This window comes from Dama dama, chromosome 20 (genome assembly GCF_033118175.1).
Source record: "Dama dama isolate Ldn47 chromosome 20, ASM3311817v1, whole genome shotgun sequence".
Classification (NCBI taxonomy): domain Eukaryota; kingdom Metazoa; phylum Chordata; class Mammalia; order Artiodactyla; family Cervidae; genus Dama; species Dama dama.
Genome location: NC_083700.1, coordinates 11,018,740 through 11,044,718, shown reverse-complemented (window position 1 = coordinate 11,044,718; position 25,979 = coordinate 11,018,740). Strand labels below are relative to the sequence as shown.

Below are 25,979 nucleotides of genomic sequence, written 5' to 3'. Positions count from 1 at the left end.
AAATATCAAATATATTTACAAATATGATAAAAAATAGGATGATTATTACATTTGATATTACAAATATGATAAAAAAAACATGAAAGCTGAAACTCTAAGGCTGTTTTCACTTCTAAACTTCTGTAATCTAATTCTTCCCTGATTAATCTCTTTCTCCCCAACAGCTGTAACATCTATTCCAGGTTAACTCCAAACTGCTTACATGTGTCTCTCTAATACAACTGTAGTTATAACAAGCACATGTTATAGGTATTTCTATTGGCTTTACATTAATATAGTAATACAAGTATGCTAATAAGGAAAGTATCAGATAGTAAATGAATTAGGATGGAGTTGAAAATAAGCATGATTGTCCTATTTCTTAAACTTGCTTTACTATTTTTTATAAATGTATTTATTGGTTGCACGGGGTCTTTGCTGATGTGCGCACTTTCTCTAGTTATGGAGAGCGGGGGGCGCTGCTCTTAAGCTGCGGTGCATGGCTTCTCTTGCGGAGCACAGGCTCTGGGTGTGCAGGTTCAAGGTTGTGGTGCATGGGCTTAATTGCTCCGTGGCATGTGCAGTCTTCCCAGACCAGGGATTGATCCCATGTCTCCTGCACTGGCAAGCGGATTCCTATCCACTGTACCACCAGGGAAGACCATTAAAACTTGCTTTACTACTGAAATGCCTAACACCTCATCTCAGTATTTACTCATCTCCTGCCTTTCATGTATAGTGAACACTGCTGCAAAGGAGTATTTTACAGCCTTTTCTTTGTATCACTCTCTTGATTAAGGACATTTTTGGTTCTCCACTGTTTATTAATCAGCTTCAAATTCTTGTCTGGTATTCAATTATTTCAGATTTATCCATTTTGTTTCCCAGTTGGTGATGGACAGGGAGGCCTGGCATACTGCAGTCCATGGGGTGGCAAAGAGTCGGATATGACTGAGCGACTGAACTGAACTGAATTAAAAATGAATAATTAAGGAAAGATACCTGCTTTGATGGGGCAGCTACATGCAGTAAGGAGGAATGTGAGAGTGTCCAGGAAGCAAATGACAAGCCACAAAACTCTCATAAAAATCTACTTTATTTCGTGTGAGAAACAAAATACAAGAACAATCTTTGGAAAGAATAAATCAACAAAAAGTGATATGTATTTCTGGGAAAACAAAGAGTTTCTTCTCAGACTTTTAAAGTTTCTGGGCACAGAAAGGCTATATCTGCCTAGGAGTTTAAATGCCCAAGGAAAATGGAGATGGCTAAGAGCTTGCTATGACTGAGTAAAAGATGCTATCTTATTTATTACATCTCATTCCTTTCTAACAAAAAATACACATGGGGTGGAAAGGGAAAGGATAAATATTGAAGGAATTTACTATTTAAATGTTCATCACAAATGTTCTTTGAAAGATCTACACTGGGAAGGCAAGGCTAACTGTGACCACAACTATAAGTTACCTTGAGAAGATGAGAGGTTCTCAGAGGCAAAAAAGAAAAATCAGGTTTAGACATTTTGATTAGCCATACAAGAAGAGAAAAGGACATTAGATTTTAGGGGGAGGGAGAACTAAACACCAATATGAAGAGTAATTAAGGAAGAAGGAGCTAGAAGAATATAAAGACTGAGTCTCCGCGGGAAAACATGATGTTTGATGCTACACACAGAAAGGGGCCTCAGCGAAACTGCAGAGGGCTGATCCTCAAACCAATCACATCTTTGCCAATCTCTGTCACCTGTGGAAGAAGAAGAAAACATTAGGGATTTTTGAGGGTGAGAAGCCTAGGGAGTCTAATCCCTGCACTCCTAGCACTCCTAGTGAGCACAGGAGAGTGCTTTGTTATTGTTACTGATTGGTAAGGAGTGGTGGGGAGAAGTTCTACGTTTCTCCAATGTCATTGCCTTAAGGTGTGAGGCGGGAATACAGGAAACAAAAGGACCAATATGCCTTCTTTCCCCTTCCCTCTATTCTAGATTCATTTCTCAAGGACAGTACTTACCGTAGTGACCTTGCAGATCTGACCCTTAAGCTCAGGGGAATAGCAGGCCCCACTGAGTGGACATTTCTCCACTGGCTTTCCACGGTAGATGGGCCGATAAGATGCAGCACAGATGTCGAAAGGGTTGTGCATGTCATAATTGAGCTGATAGGCATCTGTGGGGTTTTTCTCACAGGCAGACAGGATTTTGCGGGTCTAAGAGAGGGAAGGAATTTTATTTAAAAGGACTGAAAACTGCACACCACAACTCAAATGACCTCAACACCATGGTTTAGTAGTTTCTTTGATGTAAGATGCAATTGTACTGAGTGAATACAGAATACATCCTCTGCACAGGTCATATGAAGGAATAATAACAGTCATTCCTATTCTATCAGGGTTTTTCCTTTTCTGTTCCAAAGTGGCCCTCTGGAACTAGACCCATAGTGAAGTGAAGTGAAAGTCGCTCAGTCGTGTCTGACTCTTTGCGACCCCATGGACTATACAGTCCATGGAATTCTCCAGGCCAGAATACTGGAGTGGGTAGCTTTTCCCTTCTTCAGGGGATCTTCCTAACCTAGCGATTGAACCCAGGTCTCCCGCATTGCAGGTGGATTCTTTTACCAGCTGAGCCACAGGGGAAGCCCAACTAGACCCATACTTCTCCACTAAGTCTGAGAATTCTCAGGGTTAGCCATGAAAGGGTTAAAACTGCCTTTCACTGCCCAAATAAAAAAGCTTTCAGAAAACACAAGTAATGGGACATGTATATATATGGAGGCAACTGGTGTTGGTAAGGAGAAATCTAGAACTGAAGGACACTTCAGGGCTGATTTTCAGCTACAGAGGAGCTATTCGATGTCACAGGTCACACTCTCACAGTGGAGCCAGGTCTGAGTAAGGTATTTGTTTAGTTTCCAGGAATAAAAGGGGGTCCTCATGCCATACAGAGGTCCTCATCCTCTGTATGTAAACAGAGGATGGCATCTCGTTGGCTCTTTTGTATACTGCTGTAATACAGCACTTTGTTTCTGAGACAAGAATATTAGTCTTCGACCCCCTCCGTGTAAGAGGAGATCTAGTTCTCCTATGCTCATTGAAGGAGTTCCCATATACCTGTTGAGCCACCTCCGGCTTGGGCCCGAGTTCCAACAGGCGCCGGGCAAAGGTAGCAGCAGTCTTAAAGTTCTTGAGCTTGAAGAAGAGGTTGAGGGCTGTACGCAACACCAGGATCATGTGCACTGGCTGCAGGTTTGAGTGGGTGAAATAGGCTGCCATCTGGTGGACAGAAGGAGGAACATATGTCAGGCTGATGCTAAAGCTAGGATAGATCATTTATAAGTTGTCGCACGTGCATTAAAAACACAACACAACAACCAAATAAAAAACCGACTGGCTATAAAACAGAGAAAGCGTCTGCCTCCTAATTATAGAGAACGTATGGGATGAGGAAGAAGGGTGGAGAAACATTCTACTGTCACAGAAACAGGCCCAAATTTCTCTTACTTCCCATACTGAGACCTAAAGAATTCAGATTCCATAGAGGCTTCCCAGGTGGCACTCGCGGTAAAGAACCCACCTGCCAGGGCAGGAGAGCTAAGAGACCCTGGTTCAATCGCTGGGTGGGGACGATCCCCTGGAGACGGAAATGGCAACCCACTCCAGTATTCTTGCCTGGAGAATCCCATGGACAGAGCCTGGCGGGCTACAGTCCAGAGGGTCGCAACGAGTCGGACACAACTGAAGTGACTTACTATTCATTCATTCAGAGGGTAAAAGGGAGGATGCCTCTGTACTGCTCAGAGGTCTTACCTCACAGATGCGCTTCTGCTGTTCCAGAGTTTCTTTGGGCAGTTTCTTCCTTTCTATCTCCATGGACAAACCCACAATGTACTCACGGCAAATGGTGATAAGCTGCTGAGCCTGGAGAGAGGGGACAAAAGGCCACGGTACAGATGCAAGACTCGGGGGTGCCCAGCACTCTGACAAGCAGCTAGACGGCGCTCACCTCTGCAATCTCCTGTTTATTGTCCACCACGAGCAGAGGCACGCTGAGTAGGATGGAACGGAACTTCTCCACAGCCTCCTCAAACTTGCCAACAGTGGTGAGCTGGTAGCACAGCTGCAACCTTTGGATGAGGTCATTAAGCTTCAGACCCACAGCTGGGACACCGTTCTTCGGCCCTGCATCCTTCCTGAAAGAGAAAAGTAGAAGACAGGATCATTAGGAGCCCACCTCAACCTAACTTCTTCTGGAAACATGATCACAACAGCCTACAGTGAAAAAAGCCAGGGATAAGTGGCAAGCCAAAGATCTTTTCCTACTAGGAAACGTCAGCTCTGGGACAATGCTGATATTCCCTGAGGCTAACATCTGAAATATCTACCACAAGCTGGAACAGAGAGAAGCAAGGGCCCTTACCAATTGCGATTAGGATAGCCATACATGGAGGGCAGGCAGGGCAGAGCCTGATAGGTGGTACGGCCTCGGGCATAGGTCTGCAGGAACAGTTGCTTGTAGGGGCCAAACTGGGTTACCCCTACCTGGTCGTGAAGGAGCTGGAATACAAGAGGAAGGAAACAAGGATCTGAGCTCTGCTACTTAAAAACTAGTTGACCCTGGGCAAGATATTTAAGTTCTCTCTACTTGGTTCCTCATCAATAAATTATATTTAATTATGATCTACTTCATTTAATAATACCCATAAAGCATTCATGACAGTAACTGGCAAACAGTCAACATTAAACGTTAGTGGTTGCTGCACTGTTGGTACTGTTATTGCTACCATAGCACATGGCTTAGTGTTCAGAACATACACCTGTTCATGAAGGGGTGAAGGGGTGCTGACTTCACTGATGTGAGCCAGAAAGCAGGCTATAAAGCGGTGGAAAATGGCTAGAAGAATCCACTTTAAGAGATTACTAAGCCGCACTGAAAGCAGATAAGAGGAACACCAAGGGCTCCCATGATACATATACACCTCTGCCCCTGTGGGTATAATAATTTCCATCTGGTTAGGATGAGTCAGCCATCCCCCTGGGACCCCAGGCACATTCAGTGAAAGCCAAGGTAACTTTAAGACTCACTCGCATGGCTGTTTCAAAAGAGCCGGCCAGGATGTGATCAACTGGAAGCTGAGAGTTATTACACCAGATCTAACAAGGAACAGAAAACCCAAGACAAGTGAAATTTTGTTCTTTCTCTTCCCAACAATCCTACTCTGTATCTGTAACAGAAGAGTGTCAGTATTCTTTACACATGTAATCAAGCATAGCCACCTCAGAAACACTTACCCCTACAGGGCTGTATTTCTCTGCTTACCTGAGTTGGGCTGGTTCCCTTGGTTGGGGGCACAAAGAACCCATCCTCAGCCCCACCAGCTGCCCCAGGGGGTATATCCTAGGGAAAAAAAGAAATGAGTCTGTTTTTAAGCCATTCAAGCTATTTGTCCTGATCAGTTGAGTCGTGCAGTCACGTCCGACTCTGCGACCGCATGGACTGCAGCACGCCAGGCCTCCCTGTCCATCACCACCTCCTGTCTACTCAAACTCATGTCCATTGAGTCGGTGATGCCATCCAGCCATCTCATCCTCTGTCGTCCCCTTCTCCTCCCACCTTCAATCTTTTCCAGCATCAGGGTCTTTTCCAGTGAGTCAGCTCTTCCAGTGAGTCAGTATTGGCATTTCAGCTTCAGCATCAGTCATTCCAATGAATATTCAGGACCGATTTCCTTTAGAATGGACTGCCTGGATCTCCTTGCAGTCCAAAGGACTCTCAAGAGTCTTCTCCAACACCACAGTTCAAAAGCATCAATTCTTCAATTGATGCTTCAAAAGCATCAATTTGTCCTGATAAAGCTAAACAAAACTCTATCTTATTCCCAGCCTCTGCTGGTGAGGGGTGGTGATTGTGGAAGAAGATTCTCACAATAGTAGAAATTTCAGTAGTTGTAACAAAAACTATATACCAAAAGCTCCAATTCAGACAAAAAAGCTTGCTGCCTTTTCATAAGCTGCCACTGCACAACCCTAGTTATGCTCTTCTAGCTTTCAAATGGGAGATGAGCAGACTAGGAGGATCTAGATCTCCCTTTTGGGGTCCTTAGGACAGGGGTTGGGGGGTGACAAGGCTGCTAGCCTCCACAGGGGGAAATGAAGAGAACCATACAAGGGTGAGAATTCCACCTACCAGCTCAGGAGGGAGCTCCAGATCTTCTTCCACGTCCCAGCCACCTCCTTCTTCTTGTCCCTTGCCAAGAGCATCATCCCCCAAACCTTCTGTGGCCTCCACAAACCCATCTGTAAGGAAAATCCAGGCACAAAATAGATTTGCAACATGACAATTTTAGCCAAAGGCAAGAAAAATGTTGGGATCCCATGGTCCAGCACCCTGCAGAATTGCACCACAACCCAGTCCCACTCCAAGGAGCCCATCTGCCCAGAACAGCCCGAGATGAGCATCTCACCTTCATCCAGCTGCAGCTCGGCATCCTCTCCCCAGCCCTCAGTGCCAACAGTGTCAATGTCAATGTCAGCAGCCAGGGCGCCTCCCTTCCCTACAGTGGGAAGGAACAGAAAGGAGCTGGTTACAGTCGGTGAACTCTGACATATGGCCTCCTCTGCAGGCAAGATGTATCCTTACAGAAGGATGTGCCAATGCTTTGTCTACTTACTGTTTTTGTTTATTATTTGTTTTTGTGGTATCTATGTTATGCTAACTTGCAGGTTAGCATAGGTTTCACAGAACGAAGGAATAGAAGAGAGATGAAAACAACTGACCTTCCTGCTACCAAAAACTGCCTCTTAAATAATCTTTTACTAACCAGCCTTCGGTACCAATTCTTGGCATTTCTTGTTGAGATCTTTGGTAAATTAGCACCACTACTGTGTATACATGTAACAACATGTATACACAGTACATGTGTATACACAGTATATGGAACAACAGACTGGTTCCAAATAGGAAAAGGAGTACGTCAAGGCTGTATATTGTCACCTGCTTATTTAACTTATATGCAGAGTACATCATGAGAAACGCTGGGCTGGAGGAAGTACAAGCTGGAATCAAGATTGCAGGGAGAAATGTCAATAACCTCAGATATGCAGATAACCCCACGCTTATGGCAGACAGTGAAGAAGAACTAAAAAGCCTCTTGATGAAAGTGAAAGAAGAGAGTGAAAAAGTTGGCTTAAAGCTCAACATTCAGAAAACTAAGATCATGGTATCTGGTCCCATCACTTCATGGCAAATAGATGCGGAAACAGTGGAAACAGTGGCTGACTTTATTTTTCTGGGCTCCAAAATCACTGCAGATGGTGATTGCAGCCATGAAATTAAAAGACGCCTACTCCTTGGAAGGAAAGTTATGACCAAACTAGACAGCATATTAAAAAGCAGAGACATTACTTTGCCAACAAAGGTCCGTCTAGTCAAGGCTATGGCTTTTCCAGTGGTCATGTATGGATGTGAGAGTTGGACTATAAAAAAAGCTGAGCGCCAAAGAACTGATGCTTTTGAACTGTGGTGTTGGAGAAGACTCTTGAGAGTCCCTTGGAGACTCAAGGAGATCCAACCAGTCCATCCTAAAGGAGGTCAGTCCTGGGTGTTCATTGGAAGGACTGATGCTGAAGCTGAAACACCAATACTTTGGCCACCTCATGCAAAGAGCTGACTTATTTGAAAAGACCCTGATGCTGGGAGGGATTGGGGGCAGGAGGAGAAGGGGACGACAGAGGATGAGATGGTTGGATGGCATCACCGACTCGATGGATATGGGTTTGGGTGGACTCCGGGAGTTGGTGATGGGCAGGGAGGCCTGGCATGCTGTGGTTCATGGGGTCTCAAAGAGTCGGACATGACTGAGTGAGTGAACTGAACTGAACTGAACTGGCTGTGTATACAGGGCATGAGGATGAAGGTTAGAGAGGAGGATGTGAAGGAAAGAGCAGCACTGGGCACAAAATGCCCAAGGTCTATTTAGATAGGCTCTTAGTTGCCAAGAAACTCAGAATAAACAAATCAGTAGACTTTTCCAAGAAAACAGTGTAAAGATAAGCGTGGCAGTGGGTATACTCACATGACAGAATCGAGGTAGCTGAGGTTTGTATCTTAAGATTGTATGTCATGAATGATAAAACACAGAATGGAGAGTATGACTACATATATGGTAAAACCTAAGAAAATACACCAAAAGTTAACAGTGGTTGTTAGAGGCATGAACTAAGAGACCTCTTTCCCTCCTAGTTTCTGAATTTTCATGATCTCAGCATGCTTTTATTTAGTTTTTAAAAGACTGTACAATAACTCAGTGCTCCATGAGGCATCACACAGAAAAAAGAACAGGTGGAAAGGACAGAATGGCTAAGGGTACTCTCTAGAACAGTTTCTCACAAAACAAGCACACAACAAAAACATTACGGACGAAGTGGACATTTACCCTTGCTGGCAATGGAGCCCTCAAAGAACCCTTTGGACACAGTCAGTAAGGGCCAGTTGGTATCCAATGGCATGATAGGTGCAGGTGGCTGAAGCAACTTGGCATTAGGGTCAATGTCTGGGATCTGGAAGGCAGATGAAGGTTAAAAGCAGTCAGCTCTCAGGAACATTTTAGGGGAGGTTGTGGCGCTTCCTTTAATCTCAGTGGGAGTGACATTTGTAGGTTTAAATAGTCCCAAGATATCAGAGTTAATCCTGTAATCAGAGACACTTTACATAAAGACTCACTGTCTCCTTCTCTGGGTCAAATGTCTCCTTCAGGCTCTCAGCTTCTTCGTCTAAGCCGTGGGTAGCAGCTGTGAGATAGGCCAGTGACTCTGTGAAGAAAACAGACTTTGTGGTAAAGGTACATTTCCAAGTGTACCCCCATCAGCGTCCTGATGTCAGCCTCCTGGTATTCAAGTCCTGGCATAATCCACTTCCCTTAAGTGTGGGCTGGACTTAATGACTCACTTCTAATGCACAGCACGTGGGAGAAATGATGGGATGTCATTTCTGAAATTAGGATACAAAGATACAGCTTCATCCGAGGTGCCCCCACCTGCTCTAAGGGAAACCAGCTGCCATGCTGTGAACTGCCCTATGGAAAAGCCTACATAGCAGAAAACTGACGTCTTCAGCAAATAGCCAGTGAGGACCCAAGGCTTGCCCACAGCCACACAGTGAACATGGGAGTGGATCCTCCTCCACTTGAGCCTTGAGAAGTCTACAGTCTTGGCCAACACCTCGATTGCAGCCTAATGAAAGACAGTGAAGCAGAGGCACTCAGCTAAGTCCTGCTGCAAACTGAGATAATCAGTGTTTATTGTTGTAACTATTGTTTTGGGTAACTAGCTATACAGCAATAAATAACTAAAGCAGTTGCTTATCCTTAAGTTCTATCAGTGTTAACAAGAACCTTGAGAACTCATTCCTTTCTCTTTCACATCCCACATCAGTCCCCATCAACAAATTATGTTGATTCAACCTTTAAAATATATGCCAAATCTGACCATTGGTCAGCTGTTCACAGGTAGCACCTTGGTCCAAACCACATCTTTCACCTTTCTTATTCCCTAACATATCTCAAGTGCTAGTGTAATGCTTGGTATATATAGTGGGTTCTCAAAAAATATCCCTTAAATATAAAATAAATTAATATATGAGTAAAACCCCCAGACTTGAAGTAAATAATAAAACTCTAATGGCAATCAACCAACTACATTTACTATAGTATCTGCTCCAGGACCTTTTAAAACCCCCTTTCCCCATGATATTAGCTATTTTCCTACCAGTGTCTAGACAAACTATATTTTCTGGGTGTCCCTCCATCTGGCTTTGAAGCAAGTCTTCTGAGCATGGTAGGAGCATGCGGTTTCTTCTGAAAAATGTGCAGTGAAGGAAACCCCCTCACCACTATACATGAATAACTTGCCATAAAGAAAGTACTTCCTAAGGCTGCCCCCCACCCCATGTGAGTGCTGGACACTTACTCTGCCCACAGTTCTTCAGGATCCGCACCCGCTCGGACACATCTCCCAAGTACAGGGCATTCTGATAATGGCCACTCATGTCCTTTCGGATCTCAGCTGCACCAAGACAATAAGAGGCACTAAGTTAGGTCTTCTCTCTCAAGTTCTCTCTTGCCTCTATTTGCCGTCTTCCTCCCCACAAGGATCCCTCTTCCCATCCTTAGTTTCTGGGGTCTCACCAATCTTCATCATCTTGCGAAGTTTCTCTAGGTTGCCAGTGATAAGGTACAAGAAGGAAAGTTTGTCAAAGTTTTTGGTGCGCTGATAACACATTTCCACAATCTGGTGGTTCCCCTGTAGTAAGGCCACCTCTCCCAGCTTTTCCCAGCAGTTCTTGTCATCCAGTGCTTTGGCTGCTTCCAGAGCAATCTAAAGAATCCCCAGGATTAGAGTTAAGAAGTTGGAGGTTATTATGACTGAAAACCAGGGTCTGCAGTCAAAATGTCCATCTCTAAATAAATCTCCCAAGCAACTTTTTATACGTCATTCCGCCTAGCTTTGCTTTCAGTAATTCTACTGAAAAGTCAATCAACAAATAGGATCCCTTAGGATCCATGGATGGAAGTATTACATCACATTATCCTCCTCCTCAGAAATTTACAACAAAATCACCTAGCAGTTGCTGACTCCATACAGTCAATTCTTGCTTAGCTATCATATTTCCTATCTGCCAGGTCTAAAGAACCATGTGGCTCCTCAGAAGAAGTAATGGAAGAACGAAGTTCAGAACTATTTCTGCCCATTTAAAAATAATGTTTACAGACTCTGGCCTCAACATTTAGTAAATGTTCCTTCATCCAGGCAGCCAATCAGCAAATCAATGTCAAGGAAACAATGAGATTTTTCAAATTCTATGCTATCATGGTTCCGTTGTAAAAGTTATTGAATTCAGACTAACTCAGAATGACAACAACAAGAGAAATGCTGTGGCAGAAGCAAAAATGGGCAAATAAGCAACAGGAAGATGGCTCAACAACTTAAAAAATTCTAAAATTCATTACACTGACTGAAGAAGCAAGTCCAGAATAATGTCTTCCTAAGGCCTCCGTAACCCCTTCACCTCCTCTAAGCAATATGGGGCTTATAACCCCACTTCTCTCACCTCAATGTTTCCACACTCCAGTGCCAGACTGAAGCGAGTTTTTTCATCCTTGACGAAATGCAGTGCCACTTCAGGATATCCCTTCTTCTGAAGATAAGCAATGATAGACTGGCCTACAAGTTTGGCATTCCTCACCATGTGTAGCACCTAGACATTTGGGGTGGGGTAGGCAGGAAAGAGAGATCATTTACAGGAAAAAAGGAGCACTGCCCCTCTCAATACTCCTAATATGCTCCCTCATTTCATACCTCATCATACTTTCTGTTGATCAGGGCCAGTTTGAACTTGAACTCAGTGGGATCAATGGTGAGCACGCGAGGACGACACTCCCTGTCCAGGCAGTATACATTGTTGCCCTTCACCCGCGTGACATAGATGGGTAAATCCAGAGTTCGGATGATCCCATAGTCCCTAGAGTAAGAGTTAAAGAGCACAATTTTCAACAAATGCATGGGTAATCCAGCCTATAAAGTAAGACAAGTCTCGGACCTAGTCTTTTATCTTCTTATCACCCCTTTCTCAAGTGCCATTTGAACAATGGTATAGATGCAAAGTAAGTCAAAAAAGAGCAGAACTAAATGCCAGACTTACTTTTATTTTATTCTCTTGTGTGAAGTGGGAAAAGGTGGGGCAGATGATTTCTCTTCATAAGTTAATACTCTAGGATCTAAGAGACACAGCTATCAGAATTATCAGAACCAGACCTGAAAGTTAAAAATCCGAAGTTCTGATATATAATCACTAGACCACTGCTGCTACTCTGTGATGCTAGGGACTGTAGCCTGTCAGACTCCTCTGTCCATGGGATTCTCCAGGGAAGAGTACTGGATTGGGTTGACATGCCCTCTTCCAGGGGATCTTCCAGACCCAGGGATTGAACCCGGATCTCCTGCACTGCAGGCAGATTCTTTTACCGCTGAGTCACCAGGGAAGCCCCACTAGACCACTATGAACAGTTAAATCCTTCCTTATCAGCTGTAAGTGAAAGTAGAAGACAGGTACATGTGAAGACTTCTGACATACAAAGAAATGATGCAAAGCATGTAATGTTTTAAACTAAATGAAAATTAAAAGTTTACAAATGAAAACTTATGACTATAGCTAACACAATACTTGAAGTATAATTTATAGTGTTAAGTACACACACATTAGAAGAATACTCAAAAATTAATGAGTTCTATATGTTTAATATTAGGGAAAAGACTAAAAATTAGTAAGTATCCACCTCAAAAATTTTACTGTTCTCTTAAAAGTTAAAACAAAGAAAATACTTGGAAAAAAATAAAGCCAATAGTAGAAATTAAGAAATAGAAAACAAAAATACAATAGAGAAGTTCAAATTATTTGAAAATAGCCTAACAACTAAAAGTGGAAAAGATTTGTGGACCTACTATGGCAACCCACTCCAATATTCTTGCCTGGAGAATTCCATGAACAGAGAAGCCTGGGGGCTATAGCCCCCAGAGTCGCAAACAGTCAGACACAATTGAGAGACTAACACTTTCACTTTCTTTTATCAGATGTAAAGACTTACAAAACTATAATACTCAAGACAGTGCAGAATTCAATCACAGACAGACAAAAGACCACAAGAAAACAGATCTCTGCATTTCTGTAAACATGATTCATATATCACAAAGATGGCTCTGCGTAACTATGGGGAAAAGTTGGTATTTTTCAATACATGATGTTGGTACAAAACTGAGTGTCCTTATGAAAAAGTAAAGCTGAGCCCCCTACACCTTACGCCATATACAAAAATCAACTTCAGGTAGATTATAGACCTAGATGCAAAAGGCAAAACTATAAAGTTGTCATAGGAAAAGGTAAAAGAATGTTCTTATGATCTTGGAGTCAATAAAGATTTCTTAAATAGGACACAAAACTTGATATCCATAAACGATTAGATACATAAACTCAACTACATTAAGAACTTCTGTTCATTAAAGGACCTCAAAAGAATCAAAAAATATGCAGCAGAATGGGAGGTGATATTAGTATTTGCAATACATTGCCGTCACAAAGGAGCGATATTCAAATAAAGAATTCCTATAATAAAAGAATAAGGATAACTTATTTAAATGAAGGATAAAACCCTTGAACAAAATTCACAGAAAAGGAAATACTGATGGATAGCTAAATAAAAAAAGTTGTCCAATCTCCTTGGGAATCAGATAATAGAAACGTAAAATTACAAAATACATCACATATCTGCCAGTCAAAAATGAGTCTGACAAAGGCCAAGTGCTGGCCAGGGTGACAAGCAAGGAAACTTTCATACAATGCTGGAGGGGCATGCAAATTGCTAAAACCACTCTTTCACATTATTGAGCAAATGTGAAGATAAGCATGTTCTATGACCCAGCAATTCTGCTCGAGAAAACACCCTAGAGCAACATATGTGCGTATGAACCAGAGCACATATAAGAAAGTTTAAAAGAACATCATTTCGGGGTATTCTTTCTGCCCCCTTCTGATGCCTATGTCGGAAGCTTTCTCTATGTCCTTTATACTTTAATAAATCTTTATTACACAAAAGCTCTGAGCGATCCAGCCTCGTCTCTGGCCCCGGATTGAATTCGTCTCCTCCGGAGGCCCAGAATCCCGCATCTTATCGTTTAGCAACAACCTTTCATCTTGGGGGCTCGTCCGGGATCCTTCAGGACAAGGTAAGGATGCTTGGAGCTCTAGTTCTTTGTTCTCCTAGCGAACACGTTTTCTGCTGTACTTTACTAACTCTACGGTGTGTTTGTGTGAATGAATGAAACGCCCTGCGCGAAGCAAGTGAGGAGCCCTGCTCTGTGGTTCCCGGCGACCTCATAAGGCTTATGGCAGAAACCTGTCGGGGGTTTATACTGATCTGCCAACGCCAAGAGGCAACCAGTGTCTCCTTCGGGAACCGATCAGAAATGGGCAAAGCGTGTGGACTGAACTCTCCTTTCTCGGTCAAACTTTTCGGTCTCTTTGACCATTTCATAACTCCTTGGGAATTAGAAGTACTAACCTAATCTATCGGATCACAGAAAAAAAAAAAAAGAACATCGTTTCTAACAGCCAAAACCTAGAAACCACCCAACTATCGGTCTAGCATAGAACTGATCAACTGTGCTATAGTCATATAACAGAGTATTATACAACAATGAAAATACATAAATTAGAGCTATAACATGGATGAATCTTACAAACAATATATTGAGCAAAACAAGCAAAATATGAAATAATATATTCAGCATGATTTAATTAATATGAAGTTCAAAAGCAGGCAAAATTAAATCTTTATTTTAATGATAAAATAATGGTGATAAAATTGCAAAGAAAAGCAAGAAAGAAATTATCATAAAAGTCAGAATAACATTCTTTGTGTGGTGAAGAGACAGGGTTGTGATTAATAAGGACCACACAGCAAAGGGAAATCTTCTACTTCTTAACTTGGGTGGCAGTTACACAGATGTTCATTATATAACTGTTTGCTATTTCATATAATTATAATCTATATAATTTTCTATATTTGTGTCATATTTCACACAATTTTAAATGAGCTGAAAAAAGAATGTTCTGATGCCTCCAGCACATATATGCCAAACAATGCTTTTCCATAAAGACAGTTCAAGGAGGACTTCAGTATGTCTCTTGAGACAGGATAGTGATTTTAAGAAGCCACTTTCTCCCATTCTGTATTTCAGATAATTAACTTACCCAGTGGTGACAGCATATTTGATGTGGTTGCTTGTGGTATAGATAAATACCCCACTCTCATCCCAGGCCCCACTCTTGACACGAATGTTCTCATGAATGTTACACAGAGCCTCCAGTTTGCGGTTACAGATCACAATGGCTGTAAGAGGCATAGGACATGAGTGCTCTGCTGGACAGGGTGAGTGAAGTAGGCTGGCAGGGATGGGGAGGGAGGGGCTGGTCTCTAAATCAGGGTGGATATAATGAAGACTTACCATGTTTGGCCAGTAGTGCTACATGGGACATGTCTGCTGACCAGATAACATATTTCACCTTGGAAATCTTCACAGATGCCAGAGTCCTGGGATCGAGAGAAGGGCAAACATGAGTGGGCCTGACTCCCTTGTCCCAGGTGATGACTTACCTCCTTTTCACCTCCAAATTAATGTAAACCCTAATTTCTTTTTTTTTTTTTTAGCATTTAATTAAATTTTTAACACCAAAAACATTTTGTACCAGGGTATAGCTGATTAACAATGTTGTGGCAGTTTCAAGTGAATAGCAAAGGGACTCAGCCACATGTATCCGTTCTTCCCCTAATATCCCCCCTCCAATTTCTTAAAATAATACCAAATAAGCATTTTTGTATCACAGTTCTGTGACAAATATTTTGGCTCACACTGTACACTTCCACCTTCCTCAATTCCCTGACCCTCACTCCCACGTGTTATTAGGAACTTGTGTATGTCTATTTTCACCACTGCACACCATAAGCGCCTTTAAATATAGGAACTATGCCATTCATTCCTGTGATCCTATTATTCTAAGTCCCAAGAGCAATCTTTCTTCAGATAAATGCTCTGAAAACAAATTAACAAACCCCTTGTAACGCTTGTGTGTGTGTGTGTACAGGATGGAGGGTGATCACAGAAGGAAAAAAGTGGTGAGAAAGAGCCTTGGAATTATAGCACAAGAAGTGGCCAAGCCACAAGTCAAACTCACTTGGGGAAAAAAGCTCCCACTAAGGACTTCCACTAGCCCCCACAATAAACCTGTCTGCTTAGGGACATCTGACATGTTACCGCTTCTGCTGTACATCAAAGAGCGTGATGGATTCTGCATCTCGAAGCAGGAGGTTGCCTGTGCCAGCATAAAAAATCTCATCGCAGTTAGGCACCTGTACCTTTTTGGTGATCTCATTCTTCAGATTCTTGATCAGAAGCTGAAATGAGTATAAAAGGTGGGGTTAAGAGGAATACATGTAAGATGACGACAGGTGACAATGTCCCTTAGCAATTATTCCTCAGCTTTGATAAACCAAGTATTTTGGTTTTTTTTTCTGGCTGTGCAGGTCAATCACCACTATATGTAGACCACTCTAGCTAAGATACTCTTGATAGGGTCTTAATAGCTTTTATTTTTTCTTCAATTGAAATATTCTGAGAAGTCTAACTAAAATCTGAATTCCTTAATCAACCAGAGAGAGAACACAGCACTTCTGGGGCTTAAAGTTTTGTTAAATATTTTCTCAACAGAGTTTTGCTTAACTTTTTTAGAATCCATTACATTTTAAGTACCAATGGATGTAGTAGGATAAGGCAGAGGATCTACTCCTTACCCAGCTCACCTATTTGAGGCAGGAGGTGGGGCTGGGGGGACAGGCCCAAGCTGCATGGCTTGTGGGATCTTAGTTCTCTGACCAGGGACTGAACTCTGGCCCTGGCAGTAAAAGCACCAAGTCCATCTCCAGGGACTTCCCAGCTCACCTATTTCAAATTTGGTGTTTTTTGGCTCCTGTGTTATCAAGAGTGAGTTTAGTTTGGTTCTGAAGCCCAGAGCCACAGTGATCCTCCACCCAATCAAATCAGTTTTAAGGCCTTTTTCCCCCAAGGGGTATGGGGTAGAACTAAGGAGAAAGAGGACTTCCCTGGTGGTTCAGACAGTAAAGAATCTGCCTGCAGTACAGAAGACCTGGGTTCAATCCCTGGGTCGGGAAGATCCCCTGGAGAAGGGAAAGGTTACCTACTCCTACTTCTTCTTGCCTGGAGAATCCCATGGACAGAGATGCCTGGTAGGCTGCAGTCCGTGGGGTGGCAAAGGGGACTAACACTTTGTTGTCTTCGTGGGGACACAGCTAAGGGACTAACACTTTCGCTTTTTTAAGGAGAAAGAAGCCAATACACAAGGAAAACAGCTGCCCAAGGGAGAATAAGAGAAAAATCATGCTCTTTATTTCGCAATACAAAGGTCACTGCCACCACACTCCCCAAATTAGCTTCCCTTTTTAGTCTTAACTCACCGAATGCATCCGATCTAGGACAGCAAACCGATTTCGAGCAACCCAAACAGCTGTCAGGCCTGAGGACCGCTTCCCTTCAGGAGCTGAGAAGAACAAAACCAAAGGGCAGGAGCATGTGGTAAGCTACTGGCAGGTGACACAGGCAGGTGCCATGAAGCTGCCAGTCTTGCTGGCTGCCATGTTGGCTTTGCCAGTTCAGCTGCTTCCTAACTAATTCAGCCATAACCTGAGGCTATTGTCAAGGACTTTTCCCCACCAGTCCCCTCCAAACTCCAACCTCTACCCCTGCCAAGCCTCTTTTCTCTAGGCCAAGTGATTTGAGCCAACACCACATACTGGCAGAGAAGGACCACCCATCTTGGGAGACAGCACACTCCATCAAGCTAACGAGCAGGGCCTCTCTGGCCAAGCTGTGGCACAAAGCAAGCAGACTGTGAGTATCTTGGACCTCCTATCTCAGCAAGCTAGAGGAGAGACACAGCTCTCTCTCCAGGACCCAGCTGCTCTGCTGCTTTAACATGCAAATACAGACCTCCTAGTAGAGCAGGGTGGGGCACAGAGTTCCTAACTAAATCCAGGCAGCTCTATGCTGGGCAGAATTTTTTTTTTTCCATTTATTTTTATTAGTTGGAGGCTAATTACTTTACACTAGGCAGAATTTTGCACCAAGTTTTTGCTCCATTAATGTCAATCAATCATTCTTAATACCAGGAAGAAAGTTACAAAATGTTTCTCAGTTTCCAGGTATTTCACTGACAAATTGGAATTCTAAATAGGCACTCCACCCTCTGGGAAACTTCAAAGGGGATACACAGAAGGATGCACTAAATACTCTTATCTATTAGTATCAGCAGGACACTGGACAATACACACTGGCCAGCCTTGCCAGGCCACCCCTTGACAACCAGAGATCTCAGGCAATTTTAACAAAATTAATTGTTATCACAACCAACAGTCCCATTTTCCAGGGGCTGGAGAACCACATTATTCAAGCTTTTGCTCTTTCTCTTCCTCTATGCCCCCTATCATCAGGCTGTATCTTTATTCCTTTAATAATTATCATCTCCCTCATAAAATGTAAAGGAGAAAATACAAGTGGTTATAAGAGAAAGCAAAAATATTTTAGACTCTACTAACTGTAAACAGATGGGGAAAGGAAGCAAGGGGATAGATAAGCAGGGACCAAATTAAAAAAATTGGTCAGAAATGGCTCAACTGTTTACTTTATAAGGGAGACTTTTGATTTATGGATACCAAAGACATATAGGTTTTCTCTCTTCTCACCATGACCACACTTACAGAAGTGGTCATATTAGCAGCAATAATGACACAGGAGCACCCACAATAGGGCAGAACTAGCAAAATATCTCTCAGATTCTGTTGATGGGGTCTAAAATATAATGAAAGTATGCTGTTAAGAGTAGGGACCTGAGGCACAAGCCTCTGACCTACAAATCAACTGGAGGAAGTACACTAAAGGAAGCATAAACGAGACTCGAATCTATTCTGAGAATGTTTTGTCAGCAAGTGCTAATGGTAAGGACATTAACAAGGGATGGTGGTGATGGAAGATGTAGGCAGGGTCTCAGCTGGATCCTGGGATCCCTGGTGGGGTGTGGGGCTGTTAACAGCCTCATCGTTTTGACACGCAAAAGGAAGCAAATCGGATCTGGATATGGATGGGAGAGCATAAATCCCTAGTCCCAGGATGAGACATTGCAAGATTGGAACCACATTTTTAAATAAATGAAACTACCAGGGTGAAAGTCATATCAGCTGACAATAAACTAGGATAACATGCTGTGCTGAAAGAGAAAATGGAGAGTGTCTAATAACCAAATTATAAAATATATATATCTAGCTGGAGTAATAAAATGGAGGAGGAACATGAATATTTCACACCATGGTCGCCTCTGATGCAATTGGCAGCAGCACCTGCCAACAGATATGAGTGATGTGGCCATGGCCTGGGGATGGAATGAAAAACTTGAAGAGAAGAGATGATTTGGGTGAGGAGAGCTAGGAGCAGAGCTGGGTACACAAAGAGAATGCCTACCATCAGGATTCTGGGAGTCGGCATCCTTGGGGATGGTATACAAGTCATAGGTACTGTTTTCTAAATTGCTGGCTCTCTGTAGAGGAATGGGAGAAATTAAATTGTTAGTAGGAGTCCCCAAGATACCAGTTTACTCTGACATAGAAAACAGTATCATTACACAGATAGCAATCTGAAACTATACTCTTCACACCCTTCACTCAGAGGACATTTGGACGCTTCTACAGCTAAAAATTATAGGACTCATTGCCAGAGAATTCAGCATTCACGTAAGTTTTCTTGCTGTTGTTGCTAAGTCATGTCCGACTCTTTGTAACTTTTCCTTTCATCTTCCAAAGACATAGATAGTTTCTGAATGAAAGCAAGGACTGCTCTCTATTCCACAAATTAACAGATTAAGAGACCAATATTCCAATGCCCCACCTGAGTAAACTCATCAACTTAAGAGTCTGAAGGAAAAAAAAAAAAGACATTAAAGAAAATTGCCAGGAGGAAAATATGGGACAGTTAGATATTGAAAAAGGACTGGGATCAGAAACTAGAAGTCCTATTGGGAAAAATAAGTTTTCATTCTTCTGATTTGGCAACCAGGGCACTAAAATTAGAATGTTGTTTCTTTTTTTAAAAAATTGTATGGCAAGAAATGAGGCCCCAAGATAACAATAATGAAAGGAATGCCTCTCAAAATCAGCTCTACTATTTTCACCCAAATAGAGAGATCAAGATAAGCATCTCCTTTGCATAGGATACAGTCCCAAACACTCTTTCAAATTACTTTTAGTGATTTGGGTGATTTGACTTGATGCTCCATTAAGTTTAGAAGTTGTCAACCTTATGACAGACTTTAGTACACAAACCCTGAACATGAGAACCGAAATCTACCTGGTTTGAGCCTTGTTTACTATTTCAGCTATCTCAAAATGACCATTAAATAGATTCTAAGAAGCCATCAGAGATCCTCTAAGGGCATGAGAAATAGACCTATGGGAAATGAGGAAATGCTAGGAGGCTTACTTACTGTACACAGTAGGACTGCATTTTCTGCTGGATTGTACGACATACTGAACACTGGAAACTTGGAACCACTAGAGATATGTATACCAAGAGAAGAGAAATTTAGGAAAGATAATGAAAACAGGAAAAAAGGAATTACTCCTGGACTTCCTTCTTATCTAATCTTTACACATATACCTGTCACTTTTATAATCAAGAATAAAAAATTAATGAATAATGCATCTATTTCTTCCTTCAAGACTTAGGGACTCCCCTATTTCAGCTTTGAGTGAAGCGTTTTTAGAAAGCTCACCTAGTACAAGTCTACTTATTCAGCAGAAGATATGGTGAGCACTCACTGCAGTGAGTGGGATTGGCTCTTCCTGGGTACAGATTCCTGCACATGACTGCAGTGGACACCACACAGTACATGACGTGATTGCTTCAGGCTAGTTTCTCCTGCCCCTTGGAATACTGACATAAGCCCGTCTTTTTATTGCAGCAATGCTGGAGGGCGGCTGTCAAACCCCCATGCCAAGGCTTGCGACGACGAATGCTTCAGCATGCTAACACAGCTGACTTTCCAAGAGGACAGCTCCTTTTCCCAGGCACCCGAGAGGTTATCCTATCTTCAGAGTTAAGAGTTTTTAGAGACACATATTCTGGTTTAGGGTTGTGTGCATTTTGCCAAACAGCAAAGAGAGAGTTATAGAAAAGAAATGCCAAATAAAGGCAAACAGGTCTATCAACAAGCTGGGCTATTCTCAACCAGGAAACTCGGAAACTTTCTCCAGTTTTCAAGACACCTGCCAAACTGGCTGTATGATTTCCTTTCCTCAGGATCTCTAACATTCTTAACAGGGGCGCTCCCATTCATCTCGTGACCTTGCCCAACGTGCTCCTGGGGAATCTATCTGTGACGGGAGATGAGATCCAAAATGTTGTTAAAAGAACAAGAGTCCAGTTTGTAGGTACTGTATCATGGTAACAGATGAGACAATTTGGAGGGAAGAAATAAGTCTAATTTACCTCCGCAACTGCATCACGGCTACATCTTTGGAGCTGTTGAAATCCAACTGACGTAAGAATCGGTCCTTGACATAATGGAGCATATTGCCATGAACAGCATAGGCTGGCCGTTCTCGTTCCAGTTTAAATACAATCATGCCACCATCATGGCCTGGACCACAGGGAAAGGGAGGAAAGAATTAGCTGCAGGTAAGAAATAAAACTGGAAACAGCAGATACATGAAGATAATGACTGTGTATGTATATTACAAACAAAGTTAAGACATTTAAATGCAATCTTTATTTGTCTGAATTCCCACAATTCTTTGAATCTTTATTCAAGTGAACACCTGTAAATCCTTTCCCAATACTCACTCTATCATACTAGCACATTAGACAAATCCTCCTTTGTGTTCTCCTAACAGCTCTGTACAAACCTCCATCATAGCACTTATCTTGCACTATAATTGTTTAGGTGTATCACCCCCACTATACATTGAGCTCCCTGAAAGCATAAACTACAATAATTTCCATCATTCCCCAGTCACTATCATGTAATGAATATAAAAGGTATGTGCTGAACAAATGGATATTGGTTTAAAAAGACTTCCTGATTCTGTTTTTTAAAAACGTTTCACTTTTTCTCTACTAGCATTATCCATCCTTCAGAAAAACTTTCAATCTTTGTCCTCCAAGTGTGCACTCCACACATAAACCAGATCGTGTCACTTCCCTACCCAATACCTTCCAATGGCTTTCCATTCATTCAGGATAAAATCTTAAGTTCTAATGGCCTACAAGGCAGAGTCCCTCCTGCTTTGGTCTTACCTTCTATCACCTCACCCATCACTAGCCACTCTGATGTTCCTTGACACGTTAAATATCTCTCACATCATGGTCTTTGTAGTTGCTGCTCCTATTGTCAGCGCATTTGTCATCCCTCTTCACTTCTCTGAAGCAGCAGTCCCACACTCTCCCCTCTCTATCCCACCTACTTTTGCTTAACTCTCCTTTAAAGCAGTTTTCACAATACAATGTTTCACATATTCACTGTTTTATGGGTCTATTTCCCTTCACTACAAATAAAAGTTCCACGGCCTCAGGGACAGCACTCCCCAGGGACTGCCCCAGGCCCATTTCCAGCCCCAGCCAGCCCACCAAGACGGCCACTGGCCCACACCCCCCAGGGACTACGCCTGCCCATGTGCGCTCCAGCTCCAGCCAGCCTGTCAAAGCTGCCAGGTGCAGTCTGCACCGGAGATGCTCTCACACAAGGCCACTCTTTGAAGACCTGGAGAGGTAGCTGTTTTGCTTAAATCCACAGAAACAAATGCCAGAAGACATTCAAAATGAAGAGACAAGATGTTTCAAACAAAACAAACCCCAGAAAAAAACCCTAATGAAAGAGGTAAGTAATTTACCTGATAAAGAGCTCAAAGAAGCAATCATAATAATGCCCACCAAACTTGAGAGAAGAATGGAAGAACTCAGTGATAACTTCAACAAAGACTTAGAAAATATAAGAAAACCAATCAAAAGTGAAGAATACAATAACTGAAAAATTACACTAGAGGGAATCAACAAATTAGATGAAATAGAAGAACAGATATGCGATCTGTAAGACAGAATAGTGGAAATCAACCAATAGGAACAGCAAAAAAAAATTTTTTTAAGTGAGGCGACTTAAGGGACTTCTGGGACAACATCAAACATACTAACTTCTGCATTATAGTATTCCCAAAGGAGAGAAAGGAACAGAAAATTTATTTGAATAATAATGACTGAAAACTTCCCAAACCTGCGGAAATAGATATCAAGGGCCAGGAAGCACAGAGATTCCCAAATGAGATTCCCAAAGATAGCTTCACCATGACATATTTTAATTAAAATGGCAAGAGTTAAAGATAAAGAAGAGAATCTCAAAGGCTGCAAGAGAAAAACAATCACATACAAGAAAAATCCTGTAAGACTATCAGCTGATTTTATAGGCCAGAAAGGAATGGCACGATACATTTAAAGTGATGAAAGGAAAAGACTTATTACTTATCCAGTAAAGCTATCATTCAGAATTGGAGAGTTTCTCAGACAGGCAAAACCTTAGCAGAATTCATCACAACAAAAGCAGCCTTACAAGAAATGTTAACGTCTCCTTTAAGCAGAAAAGGCCACAACTAGAAGTAAGAAAATACATGAAAGGAAAAAATCTCACTGGTAAAAGCAAATACATAGTAAAAGCAGTGGATCAACCACTTAAAAAGAAGGTTAAAGTCAGGGAGAACAGCTGACCCTTAAACAATATGGGTTTTAACTGCACTGGCTCACTTATATGCAGTTCTCTTTCACTAAATGTGTATGATAATACTACATAATCCATGGTTGGTTGAACCTTCCAATATGGAACCACACATCCAGAGATTCAACTGTAAACTTATACACAGGTTTTAGATTGCATAGACGGTCAGTGCCCCTAACTTCCATACTGTTAAAGGGTCAGGTAGCACAATCAACTATAATAAACAGTTAAGGGAGGGACTTCCCTGTGTGGTCCAGTGGTTAAGAATCTGCCTTCCACTGCAGGGGATGTGGGTTCAATCCCTGGTCGGGGAGCTAAGATGCCACATGCAGGGTGTGAGATCTAAGCCCCCAAGCCACAACTAATGAACCTGAATATCACAAGTAGAGAGAAGCCTGCACACTGCAATGAAAGATCCTATGTGCTGCAACTAAGTCCCAACACAGCAATAAATAAATAAAAATTAAAAAAAAAGTTAAGGAATACACAAAATAAAAATATGATATCAAAAACAAATGAGGTGTGTGTTAAAAATGGAGTGCTTTTAGAATCTCTTTGAACTTAAGTGACTATCAGCTTAAAATAGACATATATATATACAGTTCAATATATATGAACCTTACAGTAACAACAAACAATGGACAGACAAAAAATAAAGAGAAAGAAATCCACACGTACTAACACTAAAGGAGTCCATCAAACTGCAAGGGAAGAAACCAAGAGAGCAAGACAGAAACAAAGAACTACAAAAACAACCAGAAAAAAGTTAATGTCAACAAGCACAAGTCATGCTGTGCCGTGCTAAGCTGCTTCAGTCCTGTCTGACTCTCTGCGATCCTACAGCCTATAGCCCTCTAGTCGCCTCCTCTGTCCATGACATTCTCCAGGCAAGAATACTGGAGTGGACTGCTATGCCCTCCTCCAATAAGCACATATGTATCAATAATGGACTAAATGTGTCAACCAGAAGACTTAGGGTGGCTGAATGGATTAAAAAAAATGAGATCTGTCTATATGCTGCCTACAAGAGACTCACTTCAGATTTAAAGACACACAGACTGAAAGTGAAGGAATGGAAAAAGATACTTCATGCAAATGTAAAAGAAAAGAAAATTGGGACATTTCTCATATTAGACAAAATAGATTTCAAAACACAGATCATATCAAAAGACAAAGGGCATTACATAATGATAAAGGGGTCAATCCAACAAGAGGATATAATATTTGCAAACATTTAAGCACACAACACAGGAAAACCTAAATATATAAAGCAAACATTAACAGAAATAAAGGGAGAAACTGACAACACAGTAATAGTAGAGGACATTATATTCTACCAACACCAATGAACAGGTCATACAGACAGAAAATCAATAGGGAAACACTGATCTTAAATGACACATTAGACCAGAGAGAATTAATACAGAACATTCCATCCAAAAGCAACAGAAATACATTCTTTTCCATCCAGGAGTTGGTGATGGACAGGGAAGCCTGACATGCTGCAGTCCATGGGGTTGTAAAGAGTCGGACATGACTGAGCAACTGAACTGAACATTTTTTTCAAGAGCACACTGAACATCCTCCGGGACAGATCACAAGCTAGGCCACAAAACAAGGCTCAATACATTTAAGAATGAAATAATTTCAAGTGACTTATTCAACCACAGAAGTATGAATCTAGAAATCAACTACAAGAAGAAATCTAGATAAAACACAAATACATAAAGACTAAACTATAAGCTGCTGCTGCTGAGTCACTTCAGTCATGTCCGACTCTGTGAGACCCCATAGCCGGCAGCCCACCAGGCTCTGCCGTCCCTGGGATTCTCCAGGCAAGAACACTGGAGTGGGTTGCCATTTCCTTCTCCAATGCATGAAAGTGAGAAGTGAAAGTCAAGTTGCTTAGTCATGCCCGACTCTTCGCGATCCCATGGACTAACTACTGCCTACCAGGCTCCTCCGTCCACGGGATTTTCCAGCAAGAGTACTGGAGTGGGTTGCCACTGCCTTCTCCAAACTATAAGCTACAAACAACAAATGGGTCAACAAAAATAACAAAGAAGAAAGAAATACCTGGAAAAAAATGAAAATGGAAATAAAATCTATAAGGACACAGCAAAAGCAGCTCTAAGGGGAAGTTCACAGTAAAACAGGTCTATTCCCAAGAAACAAGAAAAATCTCAAGCAGTCTAAGTGTATTAAAAAAACCCCAGAAAATGAAGAATGAGCAAAGGTCAGTGAGTATGAAGAAGAAATGATAAAGATTAGAGCAGAAGTAAATGAAATAGAGACCAAAAAAAGGAAGAAAAAAAATTAAGAATTGGCTCTCTGAAAGATAAAATCTACAAACTCTTAGCCAGAATCATCACAAAAAAAGAAAGCCCAAATAAAATTAAAAACGAAAGAGGAAAAATTACAACTCATACCAGAGAAATACAAAGGATTGTAAGAGAATACCACAATGATATGCCAACAAATAAGACAAGCCAGAAAAAAAGGGACAAATTCCTAGAAACATACAATCTTCCAAGACTGAGTCATGTAGAAAACAGAAAACCTGAATAGACCAAATACCACT

The 25,979-nt window shown here is 41.9% G+C and overlaps 1 protein-coding gene across 1 annotated transcript in view; it reads right to left on the bottom strand.

Moving 5' to 3' along the window:
• Positions 1-1,057: 1,057 nt before the first annotated feature.
• The window catches only part of COPA (COPI coat complex subunit alpha), a 42,747-nt gene continuing 17,825 nt past the window's right edge, over positions 1,058-25,979 (bottom strand). The window contains exons 11-33 of the mRNA XM_061120391.1: positions 21,127-21,277; positions 20,123-20,189; positions 19,105-19,180; positions 17,049-17,131; positions 15,832-15,971; positions 15,025-15,110; positions 14,771-14,909; positions 11,323-11,485; positions 11,075-11,221; positions 10,152-10,341; positions 9,934-10,029; positions 8,690-8,778; positions 8,403-8,526; positions 6,432-6,521; positions 6,155-6,264; positions 5,288-5,365; positions 5,053-5,121; positions 4,388-4,524; positions 3,974-4,160; positions 3,778-3,888; positions 3,082-3,243; positions 1,987-2,181; positions 1,058-1,722 (exon numbers count right to left, since the gene is read on the bottom strand). Coding sequence (XP_060976374.1) covers positions 1,663-1,722; positions 1,987-2,181; positions 3,082-3,243; positions 3,778-3,888; positions 3,974-4,160; positions 4,388-4,524; positions 5,053-5,121; positions 5,288-5,365; positions 6,155-6,264; positions 6,432-6,521; positions 8,403-8,526; positions 8,690-8,778; positions 9,934-10,029; positions 10,152-10,341; positions 11,075-11,221; positions 11,323-11,485; positions 14,771-14,909; positions 15,025-15,110; positions 15,832-15,971; positions 17,049-17,131; positions 19,105-19,180; positions 20,123-20,189; positions 21,127-21,277 — 2,750 coding nt within the window. The 3' untranslated portion in view covers positions 1,058-1,662. The remainder of the gene's footprint in view (positions 1,723-1,986; positions 2,182-3,081; positions 3,244-3,777; positions 3,889-3,973; positions 4,161-4,387; positions 4,525-5,052; positions 5,122-5,287; positions 5,366-6,154; positions 6,265-6,431; positions 6,522-8,402; positions 8,527-8,689; positions 8,779-9,933; positions 10,030-10,151; positions 10,342-11,074; positions 11,222-11,322; positions 11,486-14,770; positions 14,910-15,024; positions 15,111-15,831; positions 15,972-17,048; positions 17,132-19,104; positions 19,181-20,122; positions 20,190-21,126; positions 21,278-25,979) is intronic.